The sequence below is a fragment of the Parasteatoda tepidariorum genome, chromosome 3 (genome assembly GCF_982258835.1).
Source record: "Parasteatoda tepidariorum strain Cologne lab strain chromosome 3, Ptep-v5.0, whole genome shotgun sequence".
In the NCBI taxonomy this organism is placed as follows: domain Eukaryota; kingdom Metazoa; phylum Arthropoda; class Arachnida; order Araneae; family Theridiidae; genus Parasteatoda; species Parasteatoda tepidariorum.
Genome location: NC_141757.1, coordinates 72,897,788 through 72,914,359, shown reverse-complemented (window position 1 = coordinate 72,914,359; position 16,572 = coordinate 72,897,788). Strand labels below are relative to the sequence as shown.

Genomic DNA, 16,572 nt, shown 5'->3' with positions numbered 1-16,572 from the left:
TTTCTTTTCTTTGAGACATTTTTGTATTGATGACCCTGCTTCAATTCCGAAAAATGATTGAAAAGGAGGTTATTGAGAATTAAGGGGTGTTTTTATTCGGTAATTGCAAGTGTAATTCGTTTTTTTTTGGTGTTGTTTTTTTAAGATTATTATAATGAATGTTATATCATGTTTTGACTTTCTTCAAGCATAGATTTTTTTTTCTTTTGATAACTTTTGAAACTTACTACGATACTTTTTTCAATTACGTTATTCAGTGAAGATTTTTTTTTATCATTTGTAAGATTGTAAATGATTTTCGACTAAATTTTGAATTTTTTTCTCTATGTATACTTTGTTTATAACCTTTTAAGTCTAAACCTAAATTCTTTAATATTAATAAATTTGAATTCACATACTTGAAGGTCTTACTTCATAATTTTGGACCAAAAATCATATTTTTTAATTTTTTCTCATAATATTATCCTGACACTTTTCTAAAGCAGGTTTAGTTTTAATATCTTATTTTAATTTTTATTTTACTATTTTTATTAATTACGATTTAAATAGTTTTTCAAAATTTTTTGAGCTACTCATGTACATAACTACTTTTTAACAAAACTGTCAAACATTTTCAAAAAATCATATTTTTTAATTACTCTAACTTTGTGCAACTGCTTAATTTATATTGATAAAAATGTAATAATTTATTTGTGAATTTTTAATCTTCTTGCATGATTCTAAACCAATAGATATTAATAAATACAATCGATTCATATTGCTTAAATATTCATATGATCTTATTCATTTTATTAAGACAGTACATTGCTAAAAATATTCAAATCAAACAACTCGCATTATAATTCAGAAAAACCTATTTATTCTCCGCATGGATTTAAAAAGGAATTTTTCTTATATGTGGGAGGGTTTTAAGATTTCATGTTTGACGAGGATTTCAAAAATATATATTCAATATTTATGAAACCTCCCACATGTGGTTATTAGTTAAAACTTTTTGCACATATGTTTACATTATTTATGTGATTAATTAAGTCTTATCTCTGATGTGAGTTCCATTAAGTATCAGATTTCATACCTTCTAAAGCACTTATCCAATGAAACTTGACAGAAATAAATATTATAAAATTATAATATACATTGGTGTCACGCCGAAATATGCATAGCATATTTCCCACCCTTTAAAAACTAAATTATTATCTTATTTAATCATTTTGTCAGCTAATAAAAATCCTTAATATAATCTGTGATATTTTTATACCGCAACCTTGAATTGAATGCAGAATAAAATCTATTTTTAGAGATTCTCTTTACATCTGCCTAACACTTTAGCATAGAATTCGAAAACAGTTATATAGTTGCTAATGTTTGAATTCAGTAAAATTCGTTATTATTTCTCATGCTTTCTTTCCCGCCAACACATTTGAATGCACAAGACTCAGAAAAAGAGCCTTGGCGTTAAATTTAATCAATAAATAACCAATACATGGATTCCTTAACTTTTCTTGGCGAAAATTATGCTAACGTACATATGACACTCGCTTTTTCGATTTCTTGGTGGACAGGGGTGTCCTGCGGGGCTTAGCCCTGCAGTTACGCCCCCCAGGCAATTTTCCAAATTTATAATTTAGTAATGTATATTTATATTACAAATTAAGATTGATCTTTATTCTGTAGTTCCATATATATCAAAAAAAATATTTTTATTATTTATATTTGCTTTTTTATTTAAGCAATTTGTGATGTTTATTATGCAATTGCTTTCCGGTATCACTCTGGAATAAAATATGGACAGTTGGAAATATATCAATCGACAACATCATCTTCATCTAAATTTCTTCAACAAACTTTTCATCCTAAACTATTTTATATCTTCTCCAAACCAAAATCTTTTCATTACAACTGGAAATATGCATGCATTATATGAAAACCAGATTTAATACATTCTGAAAAGTACTTTTAAACAAAACTTAGCAGAAATCGTCATTGCAAAGTTAAGTAATAGAGTTGTAGACTAGTCACTCTTATACTGTCTCAAGCAACTTAAATGAATGTTACTTTAATAAGTGCTACTTTAATGTCAGTTACTTTAATGTATGTTATTACTTTAATAAATTTACTTTAATAAATTTACTTTAATGAATGCCACTTTGATGAATGAACTAATTTAACTCTGTATTAAATGTGAATGGATATTTATATGGACGTTATGAAGTTTTAATAGAAAGTATAATACGAAAGGAAAGAAAAAATATAATGATATAAAAAGATAAAGTTTAGTATAGGAACAAAAATTGCCATTTGGATTTTAAAATAATATTCACTCATTTAAATGTAGCTCTATAAAAGAACGCAAAAATAAAAAGAAGTTATTTTTTTAAAATTTAAATTAATTGGTTAAGATATTTATAAGATATTTATCAGTTTTATAATAATTGGCAAACAAATCTATATATATATATTTCTCTTACACGGCGACAAAAATAAGCCTCATTACAACTCCTCGAATGGCAACGCAGGAAAATCGACCAATGATTGCCGCTAAAAATGTCACATGCCAAATCTAGATGAGGTGGCTCAACATATAGCGCTTTTAAAAACGGAAACTGAAATAACCAGATAGAGCATTCCGAAATTCACCCTATCAGCTATGGCAATCTCATACTAATAAGCTAGGCAGAAGTGAGTAGTCTTTGTCGATAGATCTCTATGTTAGTATTTTGTCGAAAGAGCTTTTTTTCACGCCAAAATTTTAACCTTTTTAGAGATATCAGTTTTAGAAATTTTATCTTAAGATTTTATACTATAGCACATTTCTAATAGGTTTAACGAATTACATGTCATTTATTTGAATTCAAATTTATTTTAATGACTTAGTATTTACTAAAAAGATGCATTTTTTTTTTAAAAGTTGTTATATGGATTTGAATGATTGTCTTGAATTCTTAGAATTTTGTGCATTTGCAATGTACCTAAGTTAGAAGCGAGCGAAGCGAGCTTGGTTTGCGAAGCAAACCATGCAAGATTGCGTAGCAATTTTCGTGGGTTGGCGAGCGTTAGCGAACAGGGAGCGCAGCCCACTAGTGTAAAAAAAAAAACCGCAAAACAATATTTAAAAAATAGTATCATTAAAAAATGCCTAACGAAAGGCTTTGCTTTTAAGCTGAAATCACTATTTATAGCAATAATTCATAAACTGAGAGGAAGACATGGTCATAACTACCAGAATATGGTTAAACTGTTTAGCGTTTTTGGATCTTTGGGGACACAAAAAAGTTTGACAATTTTTACCGTAGCGCTTTGATTACAATTTAGGTAAAATTAAGGAAGTTAAATTATCTTTTCACTTTTACCTACAATTTTGAAGACCAAAATTTCCAGTACACTGTTTCCACGAACACTGTTTCCAGTACACGAACGGAAAAATTCCTAAATGGTTGGATAAAATACCTTATATTTTGGGTTTAATTAACCAGAATTATGGGTTTTTTTTGTCAGAAATGTCATTACAATACAGAACGGTAATTTTACAAGAATTGTTTTCATCGTGTAGGCTATTTATTTTAAGGAAAACGAATCATTGTTCATTAAATGACGTTTTCTAACCGTCGTTGAACAGCTAACCCAATTTTGGGTTTACGACTACTAATGTTCTACTCTGTAACCTTATAATTTTGAACCCAATTCAGAAAACAAGAGAACTTCTGGATCAAGTATTGGGCGAAATATTTACCTTCGTGGTGGACTTTTTGATGGAAATAACCCGAATTTGCATTACAAGGAGAGAAAAGCCACATTAAGCTCCCACGGTTAGCATGACTGCAAGGGTACTCTAACACGTGATCTGTCTACCACTGAGGATATTTTACGTCAGTGCTGTGGTCGGTGCGAGCTAGGTGCGGAATTTGTGTCGACAAGCTGACGCTGGGATTCGAACACTCTGCTTTCTGAATACCCATGGCTCATTAGATGACGTGATTACCATATATACCTTCCTATATTTGTTAGTAAAATGATGCCCTGTGCCGATTTCTTAGTTTCATAATCTAGTGGAATACAGCCTGCATCGTTTCTCACAAATAACTTGCGTGTTAAAGTAAACGAGTTATTTTATTTCGTTTAAATAAATTCTACTTATAATTTGTGAATTGTGGTTTCTACGCTATAAATTAAATAACAAATTGAAATGACAAGAAGTTAAGTAATTTCTTTTAAAAGTTTCTTTTTCACAAAATTAAAAAAAAAAATAGACTAGTTCTTTATAGATGACAAAAAAATTGTACAAAAAATCAATCGAAACCAATAACATTAAATAAAGTGCTTCAAACTTCTCTTACAAAATCGATTTTGAAGAGCAGAGTCAGTCCTGTTATGAAGAATCAATGACACAGCTGTTTCTGATACATATCGATTCTTATTGTTTGTTCGAATTTGTTTGTTTTTTAATCGGATATGCCTTTTTCGTGACACCACATGAAATATGGAGATATTTGAGATACTGCGTGCTATGAATCATCTTTACTTTTTATCCGCAACAGAACAGCTGGTATCCATTTCTGGCATTTTGTTTAGGTCACAGATTTGTGAACTTCCCAGCAAAATATTCCATTACCTTCAAAACGTGGCAAACATCGACAGAATCCCGGTTCAGTTTTTGTCATTTTTATGCAGGAAGCGTACGTCGAACATTCAAAGTCTGCATCACATTTGGATATCAGCATGGCTATTTTGTCGCTGGTGGTGAGGCGAGTTTTCATTTCTTCGTATTTTTCGTCTGATAAAGTTGAGAATTGGGGACCTTCCGTTACATCAACACTTACGTCATCTGATGAGTCGAGTTTAGGACTTGGTTTCCTATACGAAGGCATGTAATTGTTTTTATCACTGGGTAAATAAATTCGAAATCCGTCATCGTCATATTTTGACTTCTTGACAAATTCGAATGTTGGGCTTGACTTTTTATTTGGATCCGTGTATTCATCTTTTTTAGGAATAAAATCTGCGCTGTCATCGTATTTTCTACTTTCTACAGATTCGGACTTGGAATTTGGTTTTTTAATTGGACCGGTGTATTCAGTTTTATCGGAAATAAATGGTTCTTTAACTACATTTTCATCATATTTTTTGCTTTCGTCAGAATCAGACTTGGACTCATCTTTATCAGGAAGAAATGGTTCCTTTACTGTATTTTCATCGTATTTTCTATTTTCCAAAGATTCTGACTTGGAGCTTGGTGTTTTATTTAAATCAATATAATCCTCTTTATTAGGATTAACATGATCCATAAATGCACTTTCGTCACTTTTTCGAGCCTCATCTTCAAAAAAGTTTGACTCGAATTGTCTCTTGTTGCGATAGAGTCTTTGCGAAATTTCTCTGTGATACTTCGAAGCACGAGTTGGCAAGAACATCAATCTATTGTTTTCTAAAAAAAGGAACAACACTTTTAGACTTATACATTACTGCTATGAATTTATAATTACAATCATTATCATTTTAACAAGTTTTGAAAGTAATGGGATTGTAAGTTTTCAATAACATCAGTTACACTTTATTCTGTTACTCAGAATGTTCTCTTTAAAAGGCTAACAACTTGTACAAAATATTCGTTCAACATTTAGTATTTTAATTTTCTTGCTGTTTTTTGCAACATCTGAAACTTAATTTAATCATTTTTGCTTTTAAATATTTTCAAGCCATTTTTTCAATGTTTCCAAAATTAAAAATATTCTGTATACCACAATATTCATTGATTTCTCAATTTTCTTTAATTTTCTGTAAAACAAATATAAATTTAAGATTTTTGATAAATTTTTTCAAAGAAAATGGAGAGAAAAAAATCTTATTTAAAAGAAATTCAAATCTAGGGCATCCCAATTTGAAGTAAATAGAGCATTTTCAACACAAGAACGATCTCCCCCGATGCAAAATTCTATTTGTCTTAAGTGATACAGTTGAACAATGTTTGGTAAATGTGGAATTCTATTTGTCTTAAGTGATACAGTTGAACAATGTTTGGTAAAGGTGGAATTCTATTTGTCTTAAGTGATACAGTTGAACAATGTTTGGTAAATGTGGAATTCTATTTGTCTTAAGTGATACAGTTGAACAATGTTTGGTAAATGTGGAATTCTATTTGTCTTAAGTGATACAGTTGAACAATGTTTGGTAAAGGTGGAATTCTATTTGTCTTAAGTGATACAGTTGAACAATGTTTGGTAAATGTGGAATTCTATTTGTCTTAAGTGATATAGTTGAACAATGTTTGGTAAATGTGGAATTCCATTCAATTGGATGCATTTCTGTAGACCCTGTGACAGTTTTGGTATGGAAAAGTCATATGAACTCCGTCCTAAACATAAGAAACCATTAAACTTTATGGTCCCGTTTTTCACTCGTTAATCCATCACAATTGGTTCAAAATATCGTCCCCATACTTTTTTCCTTACTCCAGGCTTAGCACCTAGTGGTTACCATCTTTACCTTAACTTAAAAGAATATTTGTTTTGAAGGCGATTCAGTTCCAATGACGAGGTAAAATATGAAATTCAATCCAAAGACATTGCGGGGAGCTGGAATGATACAAGCATATGCTACAGCGTTTATGATTAAATAGAAAATTAGACATATGTTCAAGCTTTAAAATGGTACTATATTATAGAAAATAAACGGATTTTTTTATTTGTAAAAAGTAGGGGTCTTCTCTTATGAGTTTTTTCTCGTATTGTTCAATGATGAAAGCAAACAAATAATGAAAATTAATAATTTTTTAAAATTTTATTGGGTAGATAAAAGGAAAAAAGCACTCACGAGAAAAAGTAACAGATCAAAAAATTGCAAAATGTAATTTATTTAAGTTAAAAATTAAAATGAGATGGATTTTTAAATATTATTAAGCTTATCGCAGTCAAAACGTTAAAATAGTATAGTGATCATTGCAATGCATCGTGACCTAAACAATCCATTAATTATTTTCGAAATAATAAGTTTGTAACAGCCAAAACATTAAAACAGTATGGTGATCATTCCAGTGTTGCGTGGTCTATAAACAATCCATTTATTATTTTAGAAATATTACTAAGTTTGTAACAGTCAAAACATTGAAACAGTATGGTGGTCATTCCAATGTAGCGTGACTTAAATAATCCTTTAATTATTTTCGAAATATTATTAGGCTTGTAACATTAAAATCTGATATTTCCAGTGTTGCGTGGTCTAAACGATCCATTACATATTTTTGAAATATTATTAAGCTTGTAACAGTGGAAACATAAAAATAGTATAGTGATCATTACAGTGCTCCATGGCCTAAACAATCGATTGACTATTTGTAAAGCTTTACTATATGCGTAAATTTTGAACAATATCCCGCTTGGTAATTTTAATACTAAGATTCATGATGATATATCTACCAAAAAAGTGCTTTATTTGTAGATACATTGTAACATATTACACATTGAAATGTATTAAATTTATTTAACTAATTGAAATATGCAACTTATTTTTTTATTTATATAATTGTGAAAAATTAATTTTATAGGAACAATATTTCAGTGTAAAAACAATATCTCTTTTTAATATTTTATCTCAAAATCCCATACATTTTAACACTTATCACTTCGTTATATTTTGTGCTTGGCTAATATCAGAAACTATCTTAAAATTCTGCCACAAAATGCTCCAGAATCTGATTTAAAATATCCCTCTAAAATACTAGTATATTGCATTGCTTTTTTCTGGAGTTCGTGCAGAACGTTGACAGTGATTGATAGCATTCGTTGGTGAGATGTTCACGTCTTTTTTTGAAGTGAGAAAGTGCAAACCTACTATCATTTTCACACACAATATCAAAATTTTTATAAAATGCTATAACGTCTTACAACAAAGTAAAGAATGAACTAAACTATGCGATAAAATGACATCTAAATAAATAAATATGCATCATGCAAAAGTGACACAAAAGAGTAATAAATTATGAAAATATTATTTAATTTTTAATCGTACAACTATTTACCACAACAAGTTTTAAATAAAGAAGTATGAAAAGCAAACGAATTTGATTATATTAAAATACGCTGCTTCTTTAATAATAAAAAGAAATATTTACAATATAATGTATTTCTGAAAGTGTACTCTTGTAATATTTAATGCTTCACGAACAACAAGTCACTAATAGATGCTTTAAAATAAATTTCAGTGAGTCAGTATATGATACAACAATAGAAACTTCTTTAGAAATTTGAAGGTAGAAGCATAATATTTAATAAAAAGCACACAGACAAAGAAATCCTTGAGAAATTACCGTATAGAATTGTAAAGCCATTTCTGGATTAAAAAAAGCATAGTTATGGTAAAAGAAAAATGTATATATACTGTATTTAAACCATTCATTTGGTAGTTTTTCCCTTTATATGTTAACACTTTTACCACAAATTTTGCTTTTCAAAATTAAAATTCTTGCCGTCACATATTAGTAAGAAATATAAAACTGAAAAAACCTTTTTACTGATTAAATGGTTTTTATGCCTTTCTCTAACGTTTCAGGATAAAATGATTAAATTTTACCAAACTTACATAACTTGATCACTCATTATTATATTATATTTAATTGTTAATTTTATTAAAATTATTATCAAAGCGCTTCGGTGAAAATTACCGTGCTTTTTAGTGGTCCCGTAGAGCCAGAAACACGGTAAATTTTACTATGTTCTGCTATTTTTGACCATATTTCTTTTCTCAATGCAAATCAACATTAGAATATTTTGAAAAATTACAAAAAATGAACTTTTAGTGAATTATTTTTAATATTTTTTAAAGAATCAAATGAATTTAGGAAAACATATGTATATAAAGTATAGTGAATTACTGAACGACACGTGTTACACAGTGAAAAAAAAGCCTGTTTAACTTTAGTCTTAATGAACGGAGTTTCACAAAATAAGTGTTTATCTTGATGTTTAAAAAAGTAATCTCAACTATGCTAATTATTTAGTGCTAATCAGTCAAAAAAACGTATAGAAATATTGTAAGTAGTCGCAATTTAAAAAATATGTTTCTACCAGGCTAGGAGCGCGGTAGAAGTTTTCGAACTCTTTACTTTAAGTGTTTTTCGCCCCCCCCCCTCGGGAGCTTTTAAAACAAAAATTTTCGTACGCAATTGCGAAATATATTTGTCTAAACGCTACTACAGGTAAAAATTAATTTTTACAAAGAACTTAATATATTCTATTATTTTTATTTAGTAAGAATCGAAAATTATGAATTGCGAGATTATCAGGTTTTTTCTTCTTTTTATCGTAAGTATTTTTAAAAGGCAAAATACAAAATGCATTCAAAATCTGTTAAATAGATTCTGAATTATAAAGTTCTTTCATTTTTGCTAAAAAAAAAAAATTGTATTTTCAAACTTTTATTTCCCAGAAATTATTCAAACGATTATGGTCAAATTTTCTGTATTGTCCTTTAAATTTGTACAATTTGAATTGAAGCAAAATTTTGCGTGTCTTAAAATTTAATTTTTTTTAATTATCAGATGTAATTAAAAATAACAAAATAAAGAATGATAATTTTGAATGAAAATTTTTCATAACTACGTGAGAAATGTTATTGATTAACTTCAGTATTTCCAGAAAAATGGCGAAATGCGGAAAAAATGAAATCAACATTAAGTCGCCCAAACTTTTGATCGCTCTTTTGACTATACTGCTGATGGAACCATACTTCCCATATTTCGACTACTCCCCATATACCGAGGGTTAAAAACCCATATTGAAAAAAACTGGTATGTTTATTCTAAGGAAATGCTTTTCTGTGTTTGGTTTCGTAACTCAATTAGAAATTAGCTTATTTAATTTATTAGCGCATTTGAGGCATAAAGATGAATACTTATGAGATGAAAATTTGCTCATTAGAAAATAAGTTATTCAGAGTGATTTCTTTTTTTTTTTACTCATCCATTACCAACATTAAAGGGACCTACAAATACATGCTGTATTTAAGTATTTACTCCGGAAACTGAGATGGGCACAGTAGGTCTTGGAATTCTATAGGCTGTCGCGCCACTGAGTTTAGTTTTAATAGTTATGGCCATGCTTTTTTTTCACTGTGTGCAGTATAGCTTGGAAACGATTTTGCCAGTTTTTTATGAAAAAATATCTTTAGCCATTTGAGGTAAAAAATATCGATCACAATTTTTTTTAATCGTTTGTATTAGGAAATCGTCTGAGTACCCAAAAGTATCAAATATCATCGGAACTACTTCGTCAGGCAGTGAAAAATTATTATATTCGACTTTTTAGAAAAATCCACAGAAAATAGAAAACAATTGTATTTAGTTTATTTCAGAAAATTGCTAGGGTTTACCATATTATGGTGTCATATGGTATCCCTTACAAAAATTTTAGGTGTTTTTAAGGTTTATTTGAGATTTTTTTGAGGTTTCAAGGTTGATTTATGGTTTATTTGAAGTTGACAAAAACAATCTTTCAAGATCAACCTCTCAAGGTGTATAATCAAGGTGTATGAAGTTGTTTTATTCGTACCTGAGGTTGTTTCGAGGTTGTTGGAAATCTACTTAGAGCAACCAGCTTAAAGAGGTTATTTTTGTGGTGCACAGGCTATTTTTTCTGGACTTCCAGAGAATAAGTATATTTGAAGTGTGAATAATTTCACCCAATATCAACTAAAAGTATTGCTGAGTTATATATGAGGATGATTTCATGAGGTGTAACGGAGATTAAAATTGAGGTTTATTAATGAGGTAATTTTTGGTACGAAATATAACTTCATTTTCCATCTCAGATGTATTTTCTAACATCTGTCAACCTTAAAATAACCTCAAAAAACACCTTATTTTTTATAAGGGATGGAACAACTTATTTTTCAAAACCTGGTGTTGCTTTTCCGATTGTTAAGTCTCTGTTCTAGTTTATGATAATTTATATTCATTTACCTTGACTGACGGACTTGATTAAAAATCTCTTTTTGGTGGCGAACACATTCAAATTGGTATATACAGCGCATGACATAATTCCTTGCTGTTCCTTACGAAGTTCGGATATGGTCAGTAAACCACCGGTAGAACTGACTCGCATGTTACTTGGAAGAGATTTCATTTCATTATCGTCTTCCATATACCATTTAAAAGTCATCGAACTTTCAGGCAAGCTGACGGAAGAAAGCATATTCAGCATCAAGAAGGCTCCAGGATATAAAGTTCCTTGGTCTATAATAGAAATGTAAAGACAATGAAACTGAAATGTTGAAGCATTTCTCAAAGAGGATTATTTAAAATAATAAATCTTGCATCAACAATACCTTTTGCATGATTTAAAGCAGCTACTATTTGTTGCCACCATTCTAAATGGTAAAAATGATTTGTTATGGGTGAACAGTGAGCAAAATAAAAACCTTGAATAGCTTTTGATCTGGCAATCAGATCTTCACGTTTTAGAACTATATCTAAACGGTTCACGATTGTAATTTCCAAAAATGCAGATTAATTAGTGCAGATGATATTTTAAGTAACGGAATTCAACCCAAAAAGATACTTTCTCTGAATAAACGTAACTTTTTTTCCCAACGGATTCAGACTTCTGACCGCCGAAATATCAGCAATCTGGGAAATATGGTCTCAATAGTTTGGTCAGAAGAACGGTCCAATGTTTGGACTCCTTGATGTTAATTTTACTTTTTGCGTATTTCACCAAGTCTCAAATTTTTTTCAAGTGAATTGAATTTTTTTTTGCACACAATTCTAAAATTTTTCTGTCGAAAGATATTTCCATGTCAAATATAATTTTCAGTGAATATTTATTATGTTTTATTATTTTATTTAATAATAGTTGAAGAAATTATCAATTGCAAGATTTAAAAATTGTCATGCAGTTTCAAGCAATGCAATTTTAAGGGGCAAAATACGTGCAAAATCGGTCGAAAAATTTCTGAGAAATAAAAGTTTATATATAATATCTCAGGAATTATTCAACCAGTTTTGCTCAAATTTTATTTTTTTAACATGTATAATTAAATTCTTCAAAATGATATAAAAGTTGTATATCTTCCGATTCAAAATTGGTTCGACTATTATTAAATTAAATTATAAAAAAGTATAATAAATATTAACTAACATTTATATTTTGCATGAAATTATTTTTAGATACACGAATTTTATAATTTTTTTTTCAAAAATGTTTCAATTTGCTTAAAAAGTTTAAAAGATATGGCGAAATACGCAAAGAGTAAAATTAACATTAAGTGATCAAAACTTTGGACCACTTTCATGACTAAACTACGGGGATCATCGTTCCCAGATTGCGGCTACCCCTTACAGAAATCTGAATCTATCCGAATCTCCACAGAAATCAAAATATATCGAATATCGAAAAAAAGGTATGTTTATTCAAAAAAAGTATCTTTTTCCGTATTTCTGAATTCGTAACCTAATATATCGTATGTACTAAGTAATTAGCATATTTGAAGTCACCCTTTCAAAGCATTAAGATTGAGTTTTAAAATGCGACGAACTGATCATTAGATCAGAAGTTATGTAGGGTGTTCCCTTTATTTATTTTTCGTGAACTTTGCGTCTATTTCTAAATGTTTACAACAATTTTAAATATGAATTCTTAATATAATAGACTGCTATACGTAACTGAAAATAAAAAAAAGATTAAATCAGATTATATTTCGTAGATATTAAATTTAGATAACACTTATTTTAAAAAAGACATACCAGAAAACAATTAATTCGGAAATATTCCGCTTGTCGCAAAGTGACGAATAAATTCAAGAAAATGGGCGGAAAAATGTTTTTGTTGCATTCTGCATCGAAAACCAGAGAGCATTTATTTGCATTACATTCTAATACTTAAGAAGAAATGTTTAAATTTGGGGACACATTGTTAAAATCAAACTAATATGATTTCAAGAAGAATTACTTACCGAGTGTCCCAAACATGTCAGATGATATTAAAAAACAAAAGAAAAAGGAAAGGAAGTAGATTGCTAGATAGATATAGGAGATGCATAGATTGCACGATTTGCTGTGTTGTGCCTAACAAACTAAATGATTTCTTCATACCCATTTAATATAAGCTGCAACGTTCGTCAAAAAATGGCGCTGGTAACTAAAAAAGCCATAAAACAATGTCATAAAAAAGTCAAACTCTGCAGCAACGATGTTGAGCTGCCTTTTGACAATAGCAACAAACGCTTGTGAAAATATTTCAGCCGGGAATGGCCCTACATGCAGCAATAAATATTGTTTTGCTATTTTTTCTGACAATGGAGTCATCTGTTGCAAATTTTGAAATTTGATTAAAGAAATATAATTAGTAGCTTGTCTTAATTAACTTGTTTTCTAAGTCTAAAGCAGCCAACCGTACATTGTCGTATCGTTACAGTTTTATTTTGTAACTTTAGTGAGACAAAACTGATAACAAATAAAATTGATCAACAACTTTTTTTAAATTATTTTTTCATTGTAACTAAAAACATGAAAAACGTTGCTTATCAGTGCTTCGCAGTAAATTTATAATTCATCTTTTTTATATATATGTTTCATAGTTATTACATTTATGACTCATCTCTGTGTAATTCTGCTGTTCCTAATACAAAATTTATTTTTTGGAAAGAAGCGAAAAATTAGTCAACAGTAAACCATAAACTAAATCGAATTATAAATACCCAATTTATTATAAATTAGGAAACAAATCTTGTTTCCTTTATATCATTGATAAATATTTTTGTTCCAGAGTCACAATGAAAAAACTTTGTTAATTTAACGCGTTTTACATTAAAAACGTAAAAACACATAGTAAATTGTTAGCCCATTATTTTCCATCGAAATTTTAAATTAATGGTCGTTAACAAATGAAAGCAATAAAATTATAATAAAAAAGTAAAAATGTTACGACAAATATACTTAAACCTAAGTATCTTAGAAAGTTTTCACAACTTATCATTGTTAAAGACTTTTTGCGAATGAAAAGGTTTCCAAAAAAGCAAAAAGACTTTGTCTGAAAAGAGCATTATATTTCCTTCTAGACGGAAAATAAAAGGTTCTGGAGTTTTTTCTTCACTTCCGTTCTACTGCAATCAAAAGATAAAATAAAATAAAAATCGTATGTTTTGTAGAACTGTTAGAAAAAGTTAGTTATGATATTTTTTATGAATAGATCTTGAAAAGAAATTTTATTTATTATGTTTTGAATGTTAATGGATTTCAATTGTACGAGCTTTATGAATATTTACTTCCATTTATGTGTTTTGTATTTCTGTTTAATGGCATTTTTACTTGTGAAATATTTCTTTTTCATTTTAGCTTAAGTTAAGACGATATTATGATGAATAAATTAGCAAAACCGAATCAACATACAGGGTGTTGTGAAAATGATCGACAATTTGAAACACTAAATATTTGAAACTTGAAATATATAAAATTATGGAGAAATATTGAACGATTATATAAAGGCCTTATCTCGGTAAAACAGTGGCTGGAAATTAATGGGTGACTATGGTGTTTATATGTAAGCCCTATCTTACCTAAGTAATGGCTAAAAATATAGACTTAATCGAATATTTCTTTTTACTTATATTTGACTAAGTAATGGCTATAAAATATCGAATAAACTTGACAATTCTATATAGGACCTATATTGGATGAATAGTGACTAAAACGTTTTCGCTATACTATAGGCGAAATTGAAAATTTTGAAATAAAGCATATTTTTTCTGTGAAATAAGACGATTATATTGGTTGAATAATGGCCTCTTAAATGCTTATTCGGCCAAGATTGGTGAACATTGGTCTTAAAAGGGCTCGAATTATTATGCTACTGTGGAAGTAAGGAACGAGAAGGTAGGGCTTGCTTTGTCCTACTAAGGAAACCAGACAAATTATTCTCACCAAGTTTCTAGATTCGTCACAAAGTTTGTTAATGTTGCTGACTATTAAAATCTGGAACTATATTTTCTGCTTCATGCCTGACCATTCTTGATATTATTAGCTTTATTATTAGAGTGCAGGTTACTGAAAATGGTTGTTATTTTGAAAACACTGTTTTATAATTTCTTTCAGTTAGTAGCACTATCTCATGACGGAGCTTGTAACTAATTTTGAAAGTTGTAGAAATGCTTGGTTTCTTACATAGAACGTAGTAAATCATGCATTTTCATCTCTTTTTCAGTTTCATCAAATTAAACATTAACTTTCTTGATGATTTTTAGTACACCTGGTCCCGGTGGTATGCAAGAATAACTAAAGTTGCCTGACACTTTTCATTTTTTAATTGAGTCTACCGCTTATCCACTTTAACCACTGAGAGCTTAACCTCTTATCTGCTTTAACCACAGCATATGAGAAAATAATTACGCAGTATTCTCTAAAACTTATGATATACGATAGTATCTTCACTATGCTAATTATATTATTATAATGATAATAATAATGATTAGCATAATAACAATAATGATTATGATAATTACAATAATTATAATGATAATAATAATAATGATTAGGATAATAACAATAATGATTATAATAATTACAATAATTATAATAATAATAATAACAATGATTAGGATAATAACAATAATGATTATAATAATTACAATAATTATAATAATAATGATTATAATAATTACAATAATTCTAATAATAATGATTAGGATAATAATAATAATAATAATAATAATTTAATGGTCAAAGCATTAAATTCTAAAGTTTTATCAAATTTCAAAAGGCATATTTTATCTCCCAGCTGTATGACTTTTGATTTAACTTGGGAGATTAAATTGAAAGTTACAGTGATATATTTTTCGATTCTCTTTCTAAAGGAAAGCAGAAAATAATTTTTCTTAAAACAAAGCTAGCTAATCATTCTGAATCTCTGCTTATATCTGAAAAGTTTTTGATATATTTGGACAACTTTTACGAAAAGCTCTCGCGTGTGCAGTCTATGGATTTCTTTTTATTTCATTGCGACAAGTGTATAAATAATAGCGAAGCCGAACATAAATAGAAATCTATAAAAGCTATGCTTACAGAAATAAAGGAAATGACGATAGTAATAAAAAAGTGTACAGTAAGAAAAATAATTATTTTCAGATATTAAGTTTGTTTTCTTTTAATAATTTAATTAGATAGTTTTTACAGTTTCTTTGAAACATAAAATTTGAAGTGGGTTACTACCACAGCTGTGCTAATTGAAATCCATTCGATTTTGTGAAGTTTTAACTATTTTAACTGAAATTTCAGTTTTTTATGTTTTTATCAAAATGTTAAAAGGATATTAAAAAGATTAGCATTCACCGAAGAGCCATTACATTATGACCACCCTCCATCTATAACAATGGGCTCGCCCAGGTTTTCATGGTTTCCCGCCCAGGAACTATGTTTTCATGGGGCACATTAGGACCCATAATCCTTATAGAACAATCCCTGACGTCTGTAAGCTACTTGAACATAGTCGCAGATCAGGTTCACCCATTCATGGCAACAGTTTTTCCTGCGGGGGATGGTGTTTACCAACAGGATAATGCACCATGTCATAAGGCTTGAATCGTCGTGGAACA

General features: G+C 29.1%; 2 protein-coding genes across 5 annotated transcripts in view; one reads left to right on the top strand and one right to left on the bottom strand.

The window, feature by feature from the left end:
- LOC107455815 (uncharacterized) overlaps positions 1–16,572 on the top strand; it is a 417,369-nt gene that overhangs the window by 38,902 nt on the left and 361,895 nt on the right. The gene's annotated exons all lie outside the window — the stretch shown is intronic.
- Positions 3,689–16,572, bottom strand: part of LOC107455824 (uncharacterized) — a 106,200-nt gene continuing 93,316 nt past the window's right edge. For all 4 annotated transcript variants that reach the window (XM_071181331.2, XM_087159575.1, XM_087159576.1 and 1 more), the window contains 2 exons: positions 10,949–11,221; positions 3,689–5,422 (listed from right to left, as the gene is read on the bottom strand). In XM_071181331.2, the coding sequence (XP_071037432.2) occupies positions 4,566–5,422; positions 10,949–11,221 (1,130 nt within the window). In that variant the 3' untranslated portion in view covers positions 3,689–4,565. The remainder of the gene's footprint in view (positions 5,423–10,948; positions 11,222–16,572) is intronic.